The sequence below is a fragment of the Coregonus lavaretus genome (assembly GCF_964263955.1).
Source record: "Coregonus lavaretus genome assembly, chromosome: 4".
Taxonomy (NCBI): Eukaryota; Metazoa; Chordata; class Actinopteri; order Salmoniformes; family Salmonidae; genus Coregonus; species Coregonus lavaretus.
In genome coordinates, this window is record NC_139991.1 from 49,777,738 (window position 1) to 49,802,391 (window position 24,654).

General features: G+C 44.9%; 1 protein-coding gene across 1 annotated transcript in view; it reads left to right on the forward strand.

Annotated features, from left to right (window-relative positions):
* Positions 1–24,654, forward strand: part of brinp1 (bone morphogenetic protein/retinoic acid inducible neural-specific 1) — a 121,741-nt gene that overhangs the window by 49,490 nt on the left and 47,597 nt on the right. Inside the window, exon 4 of the mRNA XM_084159698.1 lies at positions 9,099–9,204. Coding sequence (XP_084015824.1) covers positions 9,099–9,204 — 106 coding nt within the window. The remainder of the gene's footprint in view (positions 1–9,098; positions 9,205–24,654) is intronic.

The window sequence follows — 24,654 nt, forward strand, 5'->3', positions numbered from 1 at the left end:
TGAAGTCGTGAAGTGCAATGTGTGTGTAATGAAATGCGTGTATATGCTGAGACATCTTTCTCTTGATTAAGTGTAGAGTTCTCATTCTCAGCCCGAACCCTATGGGCCGGGCCCAGTTTCCCTCTCTCCGCGCTTTTCTAAGACAAGGGCTGTTTCCTCGTCTCCTCACTCCGCTACCGCATTGTTCTCAACACCAGTTTAAATCAATATACTGTTTTCGGGGGGGGGGGGGGGTTTCGGGTTCAGGCTCATTACATTTCTGTGATGTTGGACCGGGCCTGGGTTCGGGCTTCAGCTCACCGAGCTTGGGTAAGACCGGGCTCTAATTTTGAGGCCCGATGAGAACTCTAATTCAGTGGCCCTGAAGAGAACAGGGAGCTCAGTAATGTTGCACATCAGCTTTTAAATGGAATTCAACTAAGGGGAAAGGGAACACACACACACACAGCTGCCACAGGCAGGCTGACCTGAGGTTACTGAGTGATGAGATCATATGGGGGGATTCCCACTGTACTTCATTTGTCTCCTCGAATGTAGAACACTTCTTCACTTCCTACACATTGAAGCTTTATTCTATCGCTTTTGCAATTAAATATACACAGCAATATCCATCCATCCATATTTCTGTCCCTCTGTTCATCAGACTACAGTATTTGTCTATTGGTCAACCCGTCCATTACACCCACCATTCACTCAGCCAACTACCTTTCATTGTGTTTGGTAGTCTGGCTACCCATTCGTTTGGCTTTCCATCCACCCATGCCTCAGCAGGGCAAACAAACAAATAATTGGGACACAGCATATTGGCTAAACCTGTAGCATAGCCCAAATCAGCCATGTACAGTAGCCCACCAAGTGAGAAAAAGAACAACACAGCACATAGAAGAACATGTGTCAAACTGTGCATGACACTAACACCTTGCTGTGATAAATGAAAAGGAAGAGATGTGTGCTTCTGGGTAGCACAGGGATGGGCAACTGGCTGCCCTATTAAATAAAATGAAAAATTAAAATGTATACAGTTTGGACACACCTACTCATTCAAGGTTTTTTCTTATTTTTGCTATTTTCTACATTGTAGAATAATAGTGAAGACTTCAAAACTATGAAATAACACATCTGGAATCATGTACTGACTAAAAAAGTATATTTAACATTTGACATTCTTCAAATAGAGTGTGCAAAGCTGTCATCAAGGCAAAGGGTGGCTATTTGAAGAATCTCAAATATTTATTTTGATTTGTTTAACACTTTTTTGGTTACTACATGATTCCATATGTGTTATTTCATAGTTTTGATGTCTTCACTATTATTCTACATTGTACAAAATAGTAAAAATAAAGAAAACCCTGCGAATGAGTAGGTGTGGTCAAACTTTTGACTGGTGGTGTATATCTCTTTATTTTTTAGGAACTCAGTCGGTGTCTCAACTAACTGTTGAGAATTAGAATAGTATAATACACAAGGTGCAATTTCTAAATGTGGTTGTGCATCAGAAGTTTTTCTCTTGTTATCTTAGTCACTCACAATCACTCAATTAGCCCATGTCAGCTAAATATTTTTAGATTGGTAAGTTAGTCTAGCGAGCTATCTGAACTTGTATTAATCATGAATTACCAACTGGGGGAACCCCACTGATTTTGTTAGTCACTCTCACTCAGATATCGTTTTGAAAACTGCAAAAAAAATCTCCACCCTCTGGCAAAATGAGTAGAATTGCAGGAAATGGAGCTGTAAAACTGCAAATTTTTCTCTCCGCCCCATGGCAAAATGAGTCGAATTTGCATGAAATTAATTATAAAATAGCAACATTTTCTTTCCGCTCCATGAGAAAATGTGTAGAATTGCAGCAAACTTGCTTTAAAATTGCAACATTTGTGTAGAATTGCAGTAATTTAACTCTAAAACGTACAAATGTTTCTCTCCGCTGTCAAAAGGGTGGTCGCTAAAATGCTTTGCCCCCAAAAGGCTTGGGCCGACTCTGACTGCATGTGTGGGTATGGATGTGGGGACACAGACCCCCGAGCCACTGTGGTCCCTTATGATTCAGATGCCCGCATCCCTGGTGTAGCAGGACCCAAAAGCTACCTACGTGGTAGCACTCCTGGGGAGGAGATAATTTACGAAGGAAAATAAGATTCCCAGTAAAACATTTTAATGAAAGAATGCAATTTTACGAGCAGGCTGTTTTTCTGTGACAAAGCTCCAGGATGATTATGCAGGGGTGGGGAGGAATATGGTTGCTGCTGTGTAACGTTGGCTAGTGTTTCCACAAGGTCACTTCCCTGAAGTGTCACTCTGCTGGCCTGATTTACACCAGGATTCAATATGCAGATTTACTGATGATGCAGCAGGATCCTGTTTCTCATTTCTGATTGCCACCTCTGTGGTCCACAGTCCTCTGGAGTAGAGTGGAGCAAAATGAGTCTGAGGTGTTAAAATTAACAGGCCCTGTTATTTAACCCAGATTTTGTGTGAATTTAACTAGGCTTTGATTGGTTGGTTGAGGAGGGTGTGGCATTTGAATTTTGAAGCAGCCTTATTATAATTCAATCTTAGAACTCAGTTTTAGCACTACCAATTGTACCAATTGTTACCTTTCCATGTAGGCTCCGAACAAAATAAAACCCCTCACATTTCATGAGTTGTGCGGTTAGGCCATGTGACACAGTGAAGTTACCTCTTATTAAATTCCATGGAATCACCTTACATTCCAAAAGCAAACTTCCTCTGAGATGTGTCCAGCCACAGAGAGTTACTGGGGAGCATGTCCCTTCATTTCCCTGTTTCCAGAAATAGAAAGTCATTAGGCGAGTGGCAGGTGATGGGCAGATTAAGAAAGCTCTGCAGTGGCAGAAGTCCCCTGATGAAGACACTCCATCATACTGGATGTATCCCTCCCTCAAGCCCCAATCTATTCCCTCCATCCCTCTCTCCCTCCTTCTCCCAGGCTACCATCATTTTAATCCTGTCTTCAGTCGCCAGAGTTGTGCGATAGCAAATATGGCTAAAATGGATAAAGGACAGAGCTAGGGGATGTCTTAAGGACTTTGAGAATAAATTATGCTCATAACTGTGCCTTGATTCTCTTGCTGTAGCTATACCACAAATGCCTGTGTTGTCAGTAGTAATACTCCTCACCTCTGCACTGCAGCAACTGATGTGTAGATGTGCAGCACAAAATGGCTGCCATGCGTGCTATAGGTGGGCTCATTGTTGGTGAAAGAGGCAAGTTACTTCCTCTTGACATTAGAAACACATTGTGACCTGGTAATATACAGTACATGAACATTCATGTAATTTTACATTTACATTTTATTCATTTAGCAGACACTCTTATCCGGAGCAACTTACAGGAGCAATTAGGGTTAAGTGCCTTGCTCAAGGACACATCGACAGATTTTTCACCTAGTCAGCTCAGGGATTCGAACCAGCAAGCTTTCGGTCCTGGCCCCAACGCCCTTAACCACTAGTACTTAATTACATATTTCTCCTAAATAAATATAGAGGGAGGAAGAGGGAATGATTGGTTGATTATGATTGATATTGCCAAAGACTTCAGCCACCCAAGCCATAGACAGTTACTCTGCTACCATCTGACAAACGGTACCAGAGAATCAGCTCTCGGACCAACAGGCTCCGAGACAGCTTCTACCCTCAAGCCATAAGACTTCTAAATAGCCATAAGGCTGCTAAATAGCCATAAGACTGCTAAATAGCTAAATGGTTAAACAGACTATTTGCATTGACCCTATCTTGCACTGACTCTATGCACACTCACAAGCCTATATATATGCACTATAAACACACCAGAGGAGGCTGGTGGGAGGAGCTATAGGAGGATGGGCTCATTGTAATGGCTGGAATGGAGTTAATGGAACGGAGTCAAACGTGGCTTCCATGTGTTTGATGTGTTTGATACCATTAATTACATCACAGCCATTACAGTGAGCCTGTCCTCCTATTGCTCTTCCCACCAGCCTCCTCTGATACACACTCATACACACTACATTGACACTCTCACACATATGCATACCAATACAACACACACACACACACACACACACACACACACACACACACACACACACACACACACACACACACACACACACATGCACACACACATACACACACATACACAAACACATTTTCACACTCATACATACTGTATATACATGAAGTCAGGGTAAAGGGACTAGACAGAGTAGCAGCAGCATATGACGAGTGTGAAAATGTGTTTGTATGTGTGTGTATATGTGTGTGTGCCTGTGTGTGTGTGTGTGTTTGTGTATGTGTTGTATCGGTATGTACATACACTTAGGTTGGAGTCATTAAAACTCATTTTTCAACCACTCCATACATTTCTTGTTAACAAACTATAGTTTTGGCAAGTCGGTTAGGACATCTACTTTGTGCATGACACAAGTAATTTTTCCAACAATTGTTTACAGACAGACTATTTCACTTATAATTCACTGTATCACAATTTCAGTGGGTCAGAAGTTTACATACACTAAGTTGACTGTGCCTTTAAACAGCTTGGAAAATTCCAGAAAATTATGTCATGGCTTTAGAAGCTTCTGATAGGCTAATTGACATCATTTGAGTCAATTGGAGGTGTACCTGTGGATGTATTTCAAGGCCTACCTTCAAACTCAGTGCTTCTTTGCTTGACATCATGGAAAAATCAAAAGAAATCAGCCAAGACCTCAGAAAAAAAACTGTAGACCTCCACAAGTCTGGTTCATCCTTGGGAGCAATTTCCAAACGCCTGAAGGTACCACGTTCATCTGTACAAACAATAGTACGCAATTATAAACACCATGGGACCACGCAGCCGTCATACCGCTCAGGAAGGAGACGCGTTCTGTCTCCTAGAGATGAACGTACTTTGGTACAAAACGTACAAAACCGCCATAGAAAAGCCAGACTACGGTTTGCAACTGCACATGGGGACAAAGATCGTACTTCTTGGAGAAATGTCCTCTGGTCTGATGAAACAAAAATAGAACTGTTTGGCCATAATGACCATCGTTATGTTTGGAGGAAAAAGGGGGTCGCTTGCAAGCCGAAAAACACCATCCCAACCGTTATGCACGGGGGTGGCAGCATCATGCTGTGGGGGTGCTTTGCTGCAGGAGGGACTGGTGCACTTCACAAAATAAATGGCATCATGAGGAAGTAAAATTATGTGGATATATTGAAGCAATATCTCAAGACATCAGTCAGGAAGTTAAAGCTTTGTCGCAAATGGGTCTTCCAAATCGACAATGACACCAAGCATACATCCAAATTGTGGCAAAATGGCTTAAGGACAACAAAGTCAAGGTATTGGAGTGGCCATAACAAAGCCCTGACCTCAAAATATAGACAATTTGTGGGCAGAACTGAAAAAGCGTGTGCGTGCAAGGAGGCCTACAAACCTGACTCAGTTACACAAGCTCTGTCAGGAGGAATGGGCCAAAATTCACCCAACTTATTGTGGGAAGCTTGTGGAAGGCTACCCGAAACGTTTGACCCAAGTGAAACAATTTAAAGGCAATGCTACCAAATACTAATTAAGTGTATGTAAACTTCTGACCCACTGGGAATGTGATGAAAGAAATAAAAGCTTAAATAAATCATTCTCTCTACTATTATTCTGACATTTCACATTCTTAAAATAAATTGGTGATCCTAACTGACCTAAAACAGGGAATTTTTACTAGGATTAAATGTCAGGAATTATGAAAAACTGAGTTTAAATGTATTTGGCTAAGGTGTATGTAAACTTCCAACTTCAACTGTATGTATGTATGTCGTGTGTGTGGGTTTTGTATGAGAGTCAATGTAGTAGTTACTATTTGTAATATCTGTGCATCGTTGGGAAGGGCTAGTAAGCAAACATTTCGGCTCATGTGACAAATCAAATTTGATTTGAACTGTGCGGACGAGCAATTTCCTGAACTTCAGCAAGCTTGCAACAAGAACTCCTAAAGCCAGTCTTATTGGAGCCATATTTCTTCTGTCACAATTCGTGCTTGAGGGAAAAATGTACAATTGCAAATTTGGAATAGGACTGCAACAGTGCATGAAGTTCACTTGAGCTCTATGAATCACAGACACCATACACATTGTAATAATTGGTGTTAATAAAAAAGAGATGGTGATATCATTTAACAAAATGGTTATCAAAGATAACGTTGTCACTCATCCCCATTACATAATATATTGAAATGCCAATGCTCCTAAGGTCTCCAGGGTGACATGCTTTTAGCAATCTATTATGCATATAATTGGCAGGAAATATGCTGTAACTGGTAGTGGGATCCATCTAATGATAAGAGATGGATAGGATGTAATGTACCCCACAAATTAATTATCCTGCTCTGGATGGAGATTGAGTACGCAATGAAAACAAATCCTAAAATTGACAAACACAGGACGCTAACGTTGTTCCTATCATTATAATCCAAATATGCTTGTTGATTCTAGGTATCCTGGATTTTGAAAATCGAAGAGAAACAAAGAGAGTGTGTTCTAGGGCCATGGTAGTTAGGTAGGGCTATGAAACTGTATGCCCCCCCTGGGGTTCTGAGTTGTGTTCTGCTTAATAATCCAAATCCTCTAAATCCTCCTTGGCCTGTTTCAGCTCTTTGATTGCTCCTTGTATTTTTATTATGTTGTATGCCATTTTTTCAATTTTGTATGTGTGTTTGAGAGAGAGTGTGTGTTTGTATCTGTGTGTGGAGAGAAACTGCCTGATATCCTACTGGGCATTCAGATTATCAAGGATGGTAATCTGTTTTTCCACCTTTTGACAATATGATTGTTGGACGTGATGCACTATAGCACACATTGATCGAGGTAAAATGTTGAATGTATTTTCTGCATTATCATGTGTGCGTGTGTGCAATACAACCAGGAAATAATTTATTCTGTGATAAGCAACAACAAAAGGGAGAAAAGCACCCTGTCAGCACCCATCAAGATGCCACTGTTTGATAGGCTAGGCAAGCACAGTAATCAATCTACTTTGAAACTTTATGCAATGCTGCAGCGAGCTTAGAAAAGTTCTTGTTTTGGCTTCTCTGTCAATAACTTTACTTTAGCTTTCTGAAATTTTAGAGTTTGGAGTGGTGGAGAGTTGCAGTGGTATGGCTGCTGCAAGCATACCTACCTTTATATACACTTAAATCATAAACAGATAAAAAATGTGCTCTGATTCAGTCATAGTTTTGCAGAACATAGCATATCTACCCTTTGGCAGGAAGGGGCATACAATTCAATGTTAAGCTATGTTATTGCAGAGCGTCCCACTGGGCACACACTGGTTGAATCAATGTTGTTTCCACGTCATTTCAATTAAATTACGTTGAACCAATGTGGAATAGACATTGAATTGACGTCTGTGCCCAGTGGATTTTTAGGAGCCTGTCACTTTGTTTCCCCCCTGGTTTCAAGTTTTACCCCATAAGAGAGTGTCGCCAAGGGTAAGATATACTGTACATCTGTCTAATTTCCTGCTTGTCAACCTGCCATCTGGCACTGAATCAACATTAAAGACAGGAAAATAGTGTCACATTGTCAATCGCAAACTGTTATAGTGTTGGCTGTACAGGAAGTGAGAAATAAGACCTTTACCCATCACTGCATTCTATGTCAATGTAACTGTATCAATAGCTGTAGCTGTTTGTTCACCATGAAGTATTTTACTCTTCCCACATCGTCGATAACCCCTATTCACATGAGATTGGACTTCATGCATGCTGCCAACGCAACCCCCCACCTTAAAGCGTTGAGTTTTCTAACCGAGCCAGAGACTGAGTGAAATTCGTTTGAGGTTAATGCCACAAGTTTTTTTCTCTTAATCTCCTTTGCTGAGTAGCATCTCATCTGGCTTCTTGGACTCATGTGAATGTACTACTGAACACTGCCGGTCAAATCGTAATGAGAAGAAAAGGTGATAAAAAGGAGGAAAGTCACCCTTCTTTTTTTAAGAGCACTCTCATTAAACAAGTCTAAAGTCAGACTAAAAGCACCCTCACATTTGACTATCCTAATTATCCCATAGATTGAAGCTTGGGCTGGGAGAGAGGCCACTACTGCGACTTTTATAAGGGAAGTGTTATTCTCTAGCAGAGAGTGGGACGCAGGCACCGTTTGAAGAAAAAAAGTCCATTAGCGTCTCACCTCTTTTGAACGGAAACAAAGCCTTTAAAGTTCCTTAAAATAAAATTGGTCTCATAAGCCGGTCATGGTACACGTCACAGACAAATATAAAAAGGAGGTACTTATAAAAGTACTTCTTAGAAAGGCCTCATAAGTTGTCTGCTGTGCTCTGGCCCAATTACAGCTTACTTAGCTGAGCACTGCAGAACATGTATGTGCTAGCGTGACACACGTGGAGTTCAGATATTTATGAACTACTCACATGGTCACATTTGAAATATGAATGGCTTGATCATAGCTTAATTATGCAGTCAGCAGTATGTACTATGTTTTTAACATGTATAAGGGATATTATTAGTTGATGAATGTCCCCTTCTGTGTAAAGGAAATGCCTCACACTGTTTATTTATGTGGAAATATAATAATGCTTAATCAAAAGGGGACCATTGCACTCTCCCAGAACCTTGGCTGGTTCCTAAAACTTCAAATAAAGACAAACAAAAGGTATAATGAGTCCGCACTCAAAAAGATGTCACAAAGTTTAGTTCATTTTTAGATTTTTTAGATTTTTTCATTGCAGCCTTCTTCAGTGTGTAGGCACAATTTGTGCATCTTTTTAAATATAATAATGCTTGACATACAAAGGCATGACAAAAACATTCGCTCCTTTCCTTCAATGATATCAATGCATGCTTGATGAGTTACATGTGTAAATCTCTACTCAGTATTTCACTTTGTGAGGCTACTCAAATTGTAGTGAAAACAACTCTCTATGATCACCCCCATCCCATCCCATCCCATTCCAACACACACATACACACACACGCACACACTCACACACACACACAGACACACACACACACACACACACACACACATACATACACACCGCAGTGTCTCTCTCCCCTAGTGTTCCTGAAATCTTTGTCCTGATTATTTTGCAGGTGACAGAGACTCGTACGGGCCCGCTGGGATGCAGCAGCTATGATAATCTTGACTCGGTGAGCTCCGTCCTCCTGCAGAGCCCAGAGAGCAAGCTCCACCTGCAAGGTAAACATCCCCAACTGTATCCCTTACCGGGTCAAGGCCGGGGTCAATATTCCACTTTAGCCTCCAGTACATTTAGGAAATGAAAGTGAAATTCAGTTGATACATCGAAAACGCCTCTTAAGGCGTTTCGTCCGATTTGCACCATCTTGTGAAATGAATATAAATCTATTTTGACTAATAAAACAGAGATGGAGTTGAATTTGCTCCACAATCTTCAACCATTACTTTAGTATTGGATCTCCTGCCCCTATGATAATAATATGGTCATACCGGTTACCAGACATTTTTTTCCGTAGTGTGTGTGGCCCATGTGTTACAGGAGGGGGTCGCAGTTCCGGAGCGACCCACTAGGTGTCATCCTCCGACAACCTTAGGCACCTCCTCACTCACAGTCTGGACTAATCATTATCCTACTGGTGTCAACTGCGTCTACCTGTTCACCTGTGTATTTATGCCCTCACTTCCCTGTTTTCCCTTGCTCTGTTTTCTCTGCTAGCTTCTCAATGCCAAACAGTAATAATCAGTGTCTGATCGCGAGATGTATGTACAGGTACTTGAGAAGTGTTCTCCCTGTTTCATTGTTGTTTTCAGTATGTTTGCTGTCAGCCTGTTTTTGGAGACCAATTTGCTCCTCCTTTATTTTATTGTGACAAGTCTGTTATTTTGTATCCTGGTTTTGGGACCACCAGTAAAGATGGAGCGTTCCGTTACTCTCCCTCTCCGAGCTGGTTCCGGTCATGGGCCTGGATGGCCGGCTGTTGGGGTCGGGCTTCATCACCTGGCGCACTGTCGACGTGAGTGTCGGGGTGGCAGGGGGGCTATGGTAGGATATCCAGTTTTTCATTGTGGACTCTCCGGAGTGTCCCCTCGTCCTCGGGCACCGCTGGCTGGTCGCCCACAAACCCCGGATAGACTGGTCCACAGGGTGGCTCATCCTGGAGGGAGGCTCCGCTTCCGTCCTGTTCCGGTCTCCACCGACCACTCATCAGCCCAAACCACCATCCCAGACCACGTACCAGTCATCACCTCTTCCCCAGGCCCCGCACTCCGAACCGCCTACCACCCTAGCCGCGGTTGCCACCGGGAGGACGGCGGCTACAGACTCCGTCACCGGCCCAGACCTGGCAGGCGTTCCCCGGGAATATTGGGATCTGGGGGAGGTGTTTAGTAAGAGGCGTGCCAAGGGCCTACCTCCTCACAGGCCATAAGACTGCACTATCAATCTCCTGCCGGATGCCATGCCCGCACAAGGGCGATTGTTTTCCTTGTCCCAGCCGGCGACGCTGGCCATGAGGGAGTATATCGACGAGGCACTCGTCGAGGGTCACATCGGTCCCTCTACCTCACCCGCGGGCGCGGGCTTCTTCTTTGTGGGGAAAAAGGACGGTGGGCAGTGGCCGTGCATTGATTACCGGGCGCTCAACAACATCACGGTTAAGAACCGCTACAACTACAACGGTTTTTAGGGTTCGCTAATTTTTATAGGTGATTTATTCACAATTTTAGCTCCCTAGCTGCTCCCCTGACAGCCCTCACCCAGACGAACGTGCGCGCGCTCCTTCGCCTGGACCCCGGAAGTGGGGAACGCATTTGATAAGCTTAAGCGGCGCTTTACATCGGCCCTGGTCCTAGGGTATCCTGATCCGTCCCTGCCATTCATTGTGGAGGTGGATGCTTCAGACGTTGCGGTAGGAACAATTCTGTCCCAGCTGTTCCTCACGGATGGTAAGACTCACCCCATTGCGCGTTTTTCTCCCGTCGGCTGTCCCCGGTGGATCGGAATTACGACATGGAGAACCATGAGCTGCTAGAACCATGAGCTGGAGGCATTGGCTAAGGGTGCCGCCCATCCATTCGTCGTATGGACTGATCATAAGAACTTAGCCTACATTCAGGGGGCCAAGAGGCTCAACTCGCGCCAGGCCAGGTGGGCGTTGTTCTTCACCAGGTTCCGGTTCACCATCTCATACCGTCCGGGGACCTGGTGGAGAGGGACGACACCATTGTCCCCAACGCCATGATTGCTGCCCCAGTTTCGTGGGAATCAATAGACTGGTCAGAGCAGCGCTACAGCGGGAGCCCGATCTGGGCGGAGTTCCATCGGGGGGGATGTACGTACCCAAGACTGCGCGCTCTAGACTTCTTCAGTGGGCGCACGCTTCCGACCTCACCAGCCATCCGGAGGGTGCCAGGATGTTGGAGTTCCTGCGTAGGAGGTTCTGGTGGCCATCAGCTGAGGGGGATACGCGCGCCTTCGTGGCTGCTTGCCCGGTGTGCACGCGCACGAAGAGCTCACGTCAGCCTGCGGCAGGGCTGCTCCGACCCCTGCCTATCCCGAAGCGCCCTTAGTCCCACATTTCGCTGGATTTCATTTCCGCCCTACCCCCCTCTGATGGATACACAGTCATCCTGGTCGTTGTGGACCGGTTTTTGAAGGCTGCCCACTTCATTCCCCTTCTCAAAGGGGGTCGCAGTTCCGGAGTGACCCACTAGGTGTCATCCTCCGACAACCTTAGGCACCTCCTCACTCACAGTCTGGACTAATCATTATTCTATTGGTGTCACCTGTGTCTACCTGTTCACCTGTGTATTTATGCCCTCACTTCCCTGTGTTCCCTTGCTCTGTTTTCTCTGCTAGTTTCTCGATGCCAAACAGTACTAATCAGTGTCTGATCATGAGACGTATGTACAGGTACTTGAGAAGTGTTCTCCCTGTTTCATTGTTGTTTTCAGTCATAGTTTGTATTTCGTATGTTTGCTGTCAGCCTGTTTTTGGAGACCAATTTGCTCCTGCTTTATTTTATCGTGACAAGTCCGTTATTTTGTATCCTGGTTTTGGGACCACCAGTAAATATCCTTGTTTCACCATCTCTGCCTACTGCCTACTGTCTATCCTGCACCGCACCTGGGTCACACCTCACACCAACCCTTACACCATGAAGGAATCAAACCCACAAGCCTGATGTTGCTAGCACCGTATTCAAACCCAGTAAGCAACAGAATATTTTAATTTACCCACACACTTCATCCTGGTCCTCTCAGTCAGTAGGGAAGATCTGACTAGCGTTGATCAAAGCCAATAGTACGAATGGTGTACGCTCAAGAATGTTTTGGTACTCAGACTACATATTACTGGCACTCTACATGGAGCTATGATGTATAATGTATTATCAGAATGAGAAAGCACTGTTAGCACTCCATTTTATACATTACATAGGACAGTGTTCTTCACTCCTTGTGCTGAAGGGTTGCAGTATGTGTCACGATCGTTGGAGGAAGTGGACCAATGCGCAGCGTGATGAGTGAACATACTTTTAATTTGATTCACCACACGAAACAAAACGATACGTGAAGTCCTAGGTAACAGACACAAACCATACACGGAACAAGATCCCACAAAACACTGTGGAAAACAGGCTGCCTAAGTATGGTTCCCAATCAGAGACAACAAGCAACAGCTGACACTCGTTGCCTCTGATTGAGAACCACCCCGGCCAACACAGAAACACATGAGCTAGATAACGAACCTAGAACACAAATACATAGAAACGACACACCCTGGCTCAACATAACAGAGTCCCAGAGCCAGGGCGTGACAGTACCCCCCCCCCCCCCCAAAGGCGCGGACTGCGACCGCGCCAAACATAAACCGAACAGGGGAGGGCCGGGTTGGCATTCCTACTCGGAGGCGGTTCCGGCTCCGGTCTTGACCACCACCCTCCAACAATCCCCCCGTAGCGCCCCTGGTCCGGTCTGGCCCCGCTGGCTGGAGCTGGACTGGACATCGGTGGAGCGGATTGCTTAGGCTCCGATGTGGAGCAGCTGACCGGTACCTGACCAGGCACCGGTGACCCAGGCACGGGCTGTGCCGGACTGACGACGCGCACCATAGACTTGGTGCGGGGAGCAGGAACGAGCCGGACTGGGCTGACGACGCGCACCACAGGCTTGGTGCGGGGAGCAGGGACGGGCAGAACCGGGCTGACGAAGCGCACCACAGGCTTGGTGCGGGGAGCAGGAACGGGCCGGACCAGGCTGACGACGCGCACCCCTGGCTTGGTGCGGGGAACAGGAACGGGCCGGACCGGGCTGACGATGCGCACCACAGGCTTGGTGCGGGGAGCAGGAATGGACCGGGCTGGCGACGCACACCATAGGCTTGGTGCGGGGAGTAGGAACAGGCCGGGCCGGGCTGGCGACGCGCACCATTGGCTTGGTGCGGGGAGCAGGAACAGGCCGGGCCGGGCTGGCGACGCGCACCATTGGCTTGGTGCGGGGAGCAGAAACAGGCCGGGCCGGGCTGGCGAAGCGCACAATTGGCTTGGTGCGGGGAGCAGGAACAGGCCGGGCCGGGCTGGCGACGCGCACCGTAGGCTTGGTGCGAGAGGCAGGAACAGGCCGGACCGGGCTGGCGACGCGCATCACAGGCTTGGTGCGAGGGACAGGAACAGGCCGGACCACACTGGGAACACACACCACTGGCCTTACCCGGGGATCAGGAACGGGCCGGACCGGACTGGCAACACACCTCAGTACCTCTCGCCGTGCCTCTACATTTTCCTTCCCTCTACTCGCCAATGGCTCTCGTAACCCGGTGGCCTTCTCTCCTCGTCCACTAACTCGCCCCTTATCTGCCTCCAGCAGCCCCGTCGTCCACGGTGTGAGCCCCCTCCTAAAAATGTATTGGGCCTGTCTCTCCCCCGTGGATATGGCCTCCATGGCTCTCGCCAGACTCTCCATCCTCTGCTCCCAAGTCCAACCTATCTCCTCCTCACGCTGCTTGACCCAGTCGAGGTGGACATCCGCTAAGGTTACCTCCGGCGTGTACTCCTGGACACGCTGCTTGGTCCAGTATTGGTGGGATCTTCTGTCACGATCGTTGGAGGAAGTGGACCAATGCGCAGCGTGATGAGTGAACATACTTTTAATTTGATTCACCACACTAAACAAAATGATACGTGAAGTCCTAGGTAACAGACACAAACCATATACGGAACAAGATCCCACAAAACACTGTGGAAAACAGGCTGCCTAAGTATGGTTCCCAATCAGAGACAACAAGCAACAGCTGACACTCGTTGCCTCTGATTGAGAACCACCCCGGCCAACACAGAAACACATGAGCTAGATAACGAACCTAGAACACAAATACATAGAAACTACACACCCTGGCTCAACATAACAGAGACCCAGAGCCAGGGCGTGACAGTATGTGTGGGCTTTTGTTCCAGAACAGCAGTAGTACACCTGATTTAGCTAATACAGGTGTCGATTTTTTTATTAGTTGAATCAGATGTGACATTTCTAGGCTATGACAAAAGTATGCTAGCAAAAGTATGGTAGCGGTATAAATAACTTTGGCTAAGAAGATACAAAAGACATCTTAGTATATTCCATTTTAGACTAGATATATATACAGTCGTTATCAAATGTTTTGAGAATGACACAAATACAAATTTTCAGAAAGTCTGTGCCTCAGTTTTGATGATGACAATTTGCATATACTCCAGAATGTCATGAAGAGTGATCAGATGAATTGCAATTAATTGCAAAGTCCCACTTTGCCATGAAAATGAACTTAATCCCCTAAAAACATTTCACTGCATTTCAGCCCTGCTGATTATCTCGTTAACACAGTTGAGAGTGTTGACGAGAACAAGGCTGTAGATTTACATTTACATTTTAGTCATTTAGCAGACGCTCTTATCCAGAGCGACTTACAGTTAGTGCATACATTTTTTATTTTTTTCATACTGGAATCGAACCCACAACCCTGGCGTTGCAAATGCCATGCTCTACCAACTGAGCTACATCCCTGCCGGCCATTCCCTCCCCTACCCTGGACGACGCTGGGCCAATTGTGCGCCGCCCCATGGGTCTCCCGGTAGTGGCCGACTACGACAGAGCCTGGATTCAAAGCAGGATCTCTAGTGGCACAGCTAGCACTGCGATGTGCCTTAGACCACTGCGCCACTCGGGAGATCACTCTGTCATGCTGATTGAGTTAGAATAACAGACTGAAAGCTTTAAAAGGAGGGTGGTGCTTGAAATCATTGTTCTTCCTCTGTTAACCATGGTTACCTGCAAGCAAACACGTGCCGTCATCATTGCTTTGCACAAAAAGGGCTTCACAAGCAAGGATATTGCTGCTAGTAAGATTGTACCTAAATCAACCATTTATCGGATCATCAAGAACTTCAAGGAGAGAGGTTCAATTGTTGTGAAGAAGGCGTCAGGGCGCCCAAGAAAGTCCAGCAAGCGCAAGGACCGTCTCCTAAAGTGGATTCAGCTGCGGGATCGGGGCACCACCAGTGCAGAGCTTGCTCAGGAATGGCAGCAGGCAGGTGCGAGTGCATCTGCACGCATAGTGAGGCAAATACTTTTGGAGGATGGCCTGGTGTCAAGAAGGGCAGCAAAGAAGCCACTTCTCTCCAGGAAAAACATCAGGGACAGACTGATATTCTGCAGAAGATTGGACTGCTGAGGACTGGCGTAAAGTCATTTTCTCTGATGAATCCCCTTTCCGATTGTTTGGGGCATCCGGAAAACACTTTGTCCGGAGAAGACAAGGTGCGCGCTACCATCAGTCCTGTGTCATGCCAACAGTAAAGCATCCTGAGACCATTCATGAGTGGGGTTGCTTCTCAGCGAAGGGAGTGGGCTCACTCACAATTTTGCCTAAGAACACAGCCATGAATAAAGAATGGTACTAAGTCATCCTCCGAGAGCAACTTCTCCCAACCATCCAAGAACAGTTTGGTGACGACCAATGCCTTTTCCAGCATGATGGAGCACCTTGCCATAAGGCAAAAGTGATAACTAAGTGGCTTGGGGAACAAAACATCGACATTTTGGGTCCATGGCCAGGAAACTCCCCAGACCTTAATCCCATTGAGAACATGTGGTCGATCCTCAAGAGGCAGGTGGACAAACAAAACCCCACAAATTCTGACAAACTCCAAGCATTGATTATGCAGGAATGGGCTGCCATCAATCAGGATGTGGCCCAGAAGTAAATTGACAGCATGCCAGGGCGGATTGCAGAGGTCTTGAAAAAGAAGGATCAACACTGCAAATATTGACTCTTTGCATAAACTTAATGTAATTGTCAATAAAAGCATTTGACACTTATGGAATGCTTGTAATTATACTTCAGTATACCATAGTAACATCTGACAAAAATATCTCATAACACTGAAGCAGTGAACTTTGTGAAGACCAATACTTGTGTCATTCTCAAAACTTTTGACCACGACTGTACAGTACCAGTTAAAAGTATGGACATTGTAGAATAATAGTGATGACATCAAAACTATGAAATAACATGTAGTAACCAAAAAAGTATTAAACTAATCAAAATATATTTTTATACTTCAAATAGCCACCCTTTGCCTTGATGACACTTTGCGCAATCTTGGAATTCTCTCAACCAGCTTCACCTGGAATGCTTTTCCAACAGTCTTGAAGGAGTTCCCACATATGCTGAGCACTTGTTGGCTGATTTTCCTTTACTCTGCCGTCCGACTCATCCCAAACCATCTCAATTTGGTTGAGGTCGGGGGATTGTGGAGGCCAGGTCATCTGGTGCAGCGCTCCATCACTCTCCTTCTTGGTAAAATAGCCCTTACACAGCCTGGAGGTGTGTTGGGTCATTGTCCTGTTGAAAAAGAAATGATAGTCCCACTAAGCCCAAACCAGATGGGATGGCATATCGCTGCAGAATGCTTTGGTAGCCATGCTGGTTAAGTTTGCCTTGAATTCTAAATAAATAAGACAGTGTCACCAGCAAAGCACCCCCACTCCATAACCCCTCCTCCTCCATGCTTTACGGTGGGAAATACACATGCAGAGATCATTCATTCACCCACAAGTGTCTGTTACTTCAACTCTGTGAAGTATTTATTTGCGCTGCAATTTCTGAGGCTGGTAACTCTAAGTAAGTTATCCTCTGCAGCAGAGGTAACTTTGGGTCTTCCTTTCCTGTGGCGGTCCTCATGAGATCCAGTTTCAACATAGCGCTGATGGTTTTTGCGACTGCACTTGAATACACCTTCAAAGTTCTTCAAATTTTCCGTATTGACTGACCTTCATGTCTTAAAGTAATGATGGACTGTTGTTTCTCTTTGCATATTTGAGCTGTTCTTGCCATAATATGGACTTGGTATTTTACCAAATATGACTATTTTCAGTATACCCCCATACCTTGTCACAACACAGACGTCTGTAACTAATTTACAGAAGTATATTTTTAGCTTGGGTATACTTAGTTCACACACTGTATTAAAGATGAAAATACTGACAGTAAATTATATGCAATTATAGCTTTGAGTGGCAAACAAGTTCGGTCACAAAGATAGAATAGTAGACAGAAGTAGTAATTAGCCGGTTGCTTTTGAAGAAATCGTTTGTGTCAACAGTTATCATCTCTAACTTTCTTCCTACGAATTATCATCTTCAACCGTTCCTTAGATATACCAAAGCTCCCATTGGGACAGTGATGAATGCCACCGTAAGAGTGGTCAAGTTTCTGAGACAAGCTATCACTTTTTAATTTATGCAATTTACCTTCAGTATAACAAAAAAAACAGAGCTCTTTTTAACTACACCACTGCATCTCTCCCTGAAAGGATCATTAGCTGCTCTTTGGATTCAGAGAATTACTCTGTCTGTCATAAATGCTTTCAAGTTCCCTCTGCCATTCGCTCAAAGGGAATCTATAGGTTTTAAAAGGGCTTCATTCCCATGCAACTTCTGTATTGGCCTCTGTTGCTTTGAAGACTAACATTTTGTCATCCAACTGATATGTGACAGCCAGATGAACAGCCTGTATCTTTCAGGATGATACAATTCGGTGAGAAAGAGATGAGTTTTCAAAAGCTGATATTTTATGAAGGTGTTTTGAAAGCTATTGTGTACTACAACTGAAATCTATCCTCCAAGAGCAATTATCATCTCAGAGTTAGAGTTAATCAGATTGGTATTATAATGTGCCAACCATCACAAAATCCTCAAAAGTTATGACACTTCAATGTCATTCCTGAGCTGGTGACACCTCTTCAGTCTTTAGAGAGTCTCTTTAGAGAGTATTAAGATTGCATAATCATTTAATCCAGCTGGTGGTATAAATGGCTGTGAAAGATCAGTATTTGCATGTGAAAATGTTGGATGAGCATCGAAAACGTTGCTCTTATATTCCTGTTAGTATTACACGTATGTGGGAACATTGAAGCCACTGTATGCCAAAAGCAGAAGCTTTGGATATTTACGCTACAGTAGTTGACATGACATTACCTCCAACCTTTCCATTCTTTGTTTGAAGTGTCAAATTCTGCCAATTAAACCAATGCTGGTTATTTGTGCCATTTGACCCTCAGGTCCTATAAACTGCACTATAGAGTAATCTGTCATATCTCTCTGCTGGTGTACTGCCTCTCCACACATCCCCGCTTGGTATCATAAAATATGGAGCTGAAGCCGAGAGGTAATATGCACTCTGTGTTTGTCAAGGCCCACATGCAGATGACAAGAACACACAGACAGCCTGTTCTTAGCAGGGTTTACTACTCTCAGCATATAAGGAGAGGAGATTACATTTTGCACATTGCAGCAGTCATTTTGTGGTGGTGGTGTGTGCGTGTGTGTGTACATGTGCGTGCATGTGTGTAGCGTAAGTATGTTTCAGAGTACGTAGATACCAATGACACCAGTGGTGAAATGATAGATGGTGAGGTGATGGTTTAAATCTCATAGAAAGGGACACATCTGTCTGGTAGCAACATTCCAGCCAGACGACATTGACTTTATTTATAAGTGAATTACGAAAGGTCAGTATGAGGGAGTTGACGGAATTGTTGTTTGCCATTAATAAAATGGACTTCCAATTTCTCCCTCTGTTCCACAGAGCATACTGCAGCCAATAAAATTGATGAAGGCTGTAGGGGAAAAAAATAGAACAACAATTATATGATTAGAAAATACATAAAGAAAGGGAGGGATGAAGAATTACCAGGACACACATTTCAATTATAGTACGTTATTTTCGTCCAGGGGCACTCAGAAAAATATAGTTCTGCAGAGCAGGCTACCGACTGCAGGATGTTAGGATAAGAGCCAGCCAATGGGGACCTGGGTTCAGCAGTTTGGAACATACAATTCATTCTCCTCATCCAATTTGTTTAAAAAATGATTTGGCCAAAAAAGCAACTCTGATGGCCACCTGTAGCTCGCACAAAGGCTTGCTATCGATTTCATGCCCTAATGGATTTATATATTGGGACGATCCAGTGAAAATGTCCACAATAGCAATATCTACTGTCTGTTAGAGCACTAGGGATTTATATCAAACTGTTCCTGGTGGTGAAAAGAGTTGGGTGGATATATTAAAAAGACAGTCTATGTTCTTGGTACATTTAATGAACACCTTCTATGTGTCTCTCAAATGCCCATTGACCTTTTAGACAATTATAGAAAGAACAAAAGTGCTGGCAGTTAAAATGTGAAGAGATCACATCTGGCCAAAGTATGAGCTCACCCACAGTACTAACTAAAATAGCTTTTAAAGGTACAATACAGAATGCCAGGTGTCCTGCTTTTCGATGGTCATGTCAATTAATGATATCTTGATATTAGGTTATATACCCAGCTAGCGCATAACGTTCTGAGAACCATATGTTTTTGGAGCTTGGTGAGAGTGTTGTTGTCCTATGGTTATTTTTCATAGAACCTTCCATCAACTTTCTGGGAATGATACACTGGCGCCGACGAGGATGGCGGCCTCGCGACTAGCTCTTAGGAAACTTTGCGGTATTTTTTTTTTTTATGTATTCTTTTTTTTTACATTATTAGCTCAGAAAGTGTTTTGTATCATTACATACAGCCGGGAAAAACTATTGAATATCAGAGCGGCAGTAACTCACCAGCATTACGACCAGGAATACGACTTTCCTGAAGCTGATCCTTTGTTTGCTCTCCCCAGGGCAATTGAACTGATTCCAGCGGCTGACCCAAAATATCGCCGGCGGAGGAGAGGCACTCGGAGCGGCCTGCTGGTTCGACTTAGGAGGCGCACACACCACCCACCGCTTCCAAGTATACTACTCGCTAATGTTCAGTCTCTGGTTAACAAGCTCGACGAGCTCCGGGCAAGGATTTCTTTCCAGAGAGACATCAAGGCCTGTAACATACTTTGTTTCACGGAAACATGGCTCTCTGGGGATATTCTGTCGAAATCGGTCCAGCCAGATGGGTTCTCAGTTCATCGCGCAGACAGGAATAAATATCTCTCCGGGAAGCAGAAGGGTGGAGGTGTGTGTTTCATGATTAACGACTCATGGTGTAATTTTAGTAACATACAGGAACTCGAGTCCTTCTGTTCACCCGACCTAGAATACCTCACAATCAAATGCTGACCGTATTATCTCCCAAGATAATTTTCTTCGGTTATAGTCACGGCCGTGTATATCCACCCTCAAGCCGATACCACGACGGCCCTCAAAGAACTTCACTGGACTTTATGCAAACTAGAAACCACATATCCTGAGGCTGCATTTATTGTAGCCGGGGATTTTAACAAAGCAAATTTGAGGACTAGGCTGCCAAAGTTCTATCAACATATCGACTGTTGTACCCGCGCTGCTAAAATCCTCAACCATTGCTATTCGAACTTCCAGGATGGTTATAAGTCCCTCCCCCGCCCTCCTTTTGGCAAATCTGACCACGACTCCATTTTGCTCCTCCCTTCCTATAGGCAGAAACTCAAACAGGAAGTACACGTGCTAAGGACTATTCAACGCTGGTCTGACCAATCGGAATCCATGCTTCAAGATTGTTTTGATCACACGGACTGGGATATGTTTCGGGTCGCCTCCGAGAATAACATTGGCGAATACACGGATACGGTGACTGAGTTTATCAGGAAGTATATAGGTGATGTTGTGCCAACTGTGACTATTAAAACCTACCCTAACCAGAAACCGTGGATAAATGGCAGCATTCACACAAAACTGAAAGCGCAAACCACCGCATTTAACCATGGCAAGGTGACTGGGAATATGGCAGAATACAAACAGTGTAGCTACTCAATCGGCAAGGCAATTAAACAGGCAAAACATCAGTATAGAGACAAAGTGGAGTCGCAATTCAACGGCTCAGACACGAGACATATGTGGCAGGGTCTACAGACAATCACGGACTACAAAAGGAAAATCAGCCACGCCGCCGACACCGACGTCTCGCTTCCAGACAAGCTAAACACCTTCTTCGCCCGCTTTGAGGATAACACAATGCCACCGACGAGGCCCACTACCAAGGACTGTGGCCTCTCCTTCTCCGTGGCCGACGTGAGTAAGACGTTGAAGCATGTCAACACCCGCAAGGCTGCCGGCCAAGACTGCATCCCTAGCCGTGTCCTCAGAGCATGCGCAGACCAGCTGGCTGGTGTGTTTACGGACATATTCATTCTCTCGCTTTCCCAGTCTGCTGTTCCCACATGCTTCAAGATGGCCACCATTGTTCCTGTACCCAAGAAAGCAAAGGTAACTGAACTAAATGACTATCGCCCCGTAGCACTCAACTCTGTCATCATGAAGTGCTTTGAGAGACTAGTCAAGGATCATATCACCTCTACCTTACCTGTCTCCCTAGACCCACTTCAATTTGCTTACCGCCCCAATAGATCCACAGACGATGCAATCGCCATCACACAGCAGACTGCCCTATCCCATCTGGACAAGAGGAATACCTATGTAAGAATGCTGTTCATTGACTATAGCTCAGCATTCAACATCATAGTACCCTCCATGCTCATCATTAAGCTCGAGGCCTTGGGTCTGAACCCCGCCCTGTGCAACTGGGTCCTGGACTTCCTGATGGGCCGCCGCCAGGTGGTGAAGGTAGGAAACAATATATCCACTTCGCTGATCCTCAACACTGGAGCCCCACAATGGTGCGTGCTCAGCCCCCTCCTGTACTCCCTGTTCACCCATGACTGCGTGGCCAAGCACGCCTCCAACTCAATCATCAAGTTTGCAGACAACACAACAGTAGTAGGCTTGATTACCAACAATGACGAGACGCCTACAGGGAGGAGGTGAGGGCTCTGGGAGTGTGGTGTCAGGGAAATAACCTCTCACTCAACGTCAACAAAACAAAGGATATGATCGTGGACTTCATGAAACAGCAGAGGGTGCACCCCCCTATCCACATCGTCGGGACCGCAGTGGAGAAGGTGGAAAGCTTCAAGTTCCTTGGCGTACACATCACTGACAAACTGAAATGTTCCACCCAAGCAGACAGTGTGGTGAAGAAGGCACAACAGAGGAGGCTGAAGAAAATTGGCTTGGCACCTAAAACCCTCACAAACTTTTACAGATGCACAATTGAGAGCATCCTGTCGGGCTGTATCACTGCCTGGTACGGCAACTGCACCGCCCGCAACCGCAGGGCTCTCCAGGGGGTGGTGCGGTCTGCCGAACGCATTACCGGGGGCAAACTACCCGCCCTCCAAGACACCTACAGCACACGATGTGTCACAGGAAGACCAAAAAGATCATCAAGGACATAAACCACCCGAGCCACTGCCTGTTCACCCCGCTATCATCCAGAAGGCGAGATCAGTACAGGTGCATCAAAGCTGGGACTGAGAGAATGAAAAACAGCTTTTATCTCAAGGCCATCAGACTGTTAAATAGCCATCACTAGCACATTAGAGGCTGCTGCTGCCTATTGAAATCACTGGCCACTTTAAGAAATTGAAAAATAGTCACTTTAATAATTTTTTACATATCTTGCACTACTCATCTCATATGTGTATACTGTATTCTATTCTATAATATTCTACTGTATCTTAGTCCATGCTGCTCTGTCATTGCATTTCCATATATGTATATATTCTTAAATTTCATTCCTTACTAGATTTGTGTGTATTGGGTATATGTTGTGAAATTGTTAGATATTACTTGTTAGATATTACTGCACTGTCGGAGCTAGAAGCACAAGCATTTTGCTACACCCGCAATAACATCTGCTAAACACGTGTATGTGACAAATAACATTTGATTTGATTTGATTTTACTGGTGCAGGATAGTTGCTTGGCTTTGGAACATTCTCAGCACATTTAAAGAACTTGACAAAAATACGTTATTTTCTTGGTATTCCATTACATGGTTACATTTTAATTTCAATTTTGGTAATAATAATTTGAAAACACGATTAAATAGAACCATGAGCAAACCTGTAGGAAACAATATGATGAAGTACCAAAATTCCCACAGAAGAACTTTTGCTTCTTAACGTTCTCTGAACAATTTGAGGACATTCCCAATGTCAAACTAGTTGTTTTTAAATAACATTCTCTGAACGTTACTGAAGTTTTCTTGTGGTTTTTATGTTTTCTTAACACTCTCGGAACAATAATTGTTCAGAGAACGATTATTCTTTTTTTTAAACCACAAGAAAACGTTTGTAACGTTTAGAGAACGTTCTAAAAATGTTATTTAAAAACATATACATCCCGTATCAACAAGGCCACACCTTCACATAACCTACACTACCGGTCAAAAGATTGGACACACCTACTCATTCAAGGGTTTTACTTTGTTTGTTTTACTATTTTCTACATTGTAGAATAATAGTGAAGACATCAAAACTATGAAATAACACATATGGAATCATGTAGTAACCCATTTTTTTTTTTAACAAATCAAAATATATTTGAGATTTGAGATTCTTCAAATAGCCACCCTTTGCCTTGATGACAGCTTTTCACACTCCTGGCATTCTCTCAACCAGCTTCACCTGGAATGCTTTTCCAACAGTCTTGAAGGAGTTCCCACATATGCTGAGCACTTGTTGGTTGCTTTTCCTTCACTCTGCCGTCCGACTCATCCCTGTGATGAGGTGATGTCGAAGGAGTCAGGCGCAGGAGGGTAAATCACAGAATAACAGGCTTTATTCCGCAATTATGAAGAAATGCGTCAAAACAAAACAGGCGCAATGGAAAATACACGGCACCCAGGGAAATATCCCGGCGATACAAAATACACGGAGCTCCACCGAGCTTCATTATCCTCACAATAAACAATCACACACAAAGACAAGGGGGCAGAGGGAACACTTATGCAGGTACTGATGAGGGGATGTGAACCAGGTGTGTGTAATCAACAAGACAAAACAAATGGAATGATGAGATGAGGAGCGGCAGTGGCTAGAAGGCCGGTGAAGACAAATGCTGAAGCCTGCTCGAACAAGGAGAGGAGGCAGCCTCAGAGGAAGTCGTGACAGTACCCCCTCCCCGCCCCCATGCAGCTCCAGTAGCGCGCCGACACCGGCCTCGGGGACGGCCAGGAGGACGCGGAGCAGGGCGAGCCGGATGACGACGGTGGAAATCCCGCAACAGGGAGGAATCGAGGATATCCTTAACCGGGACCCAGCACTGCTCCTCCGACCATACC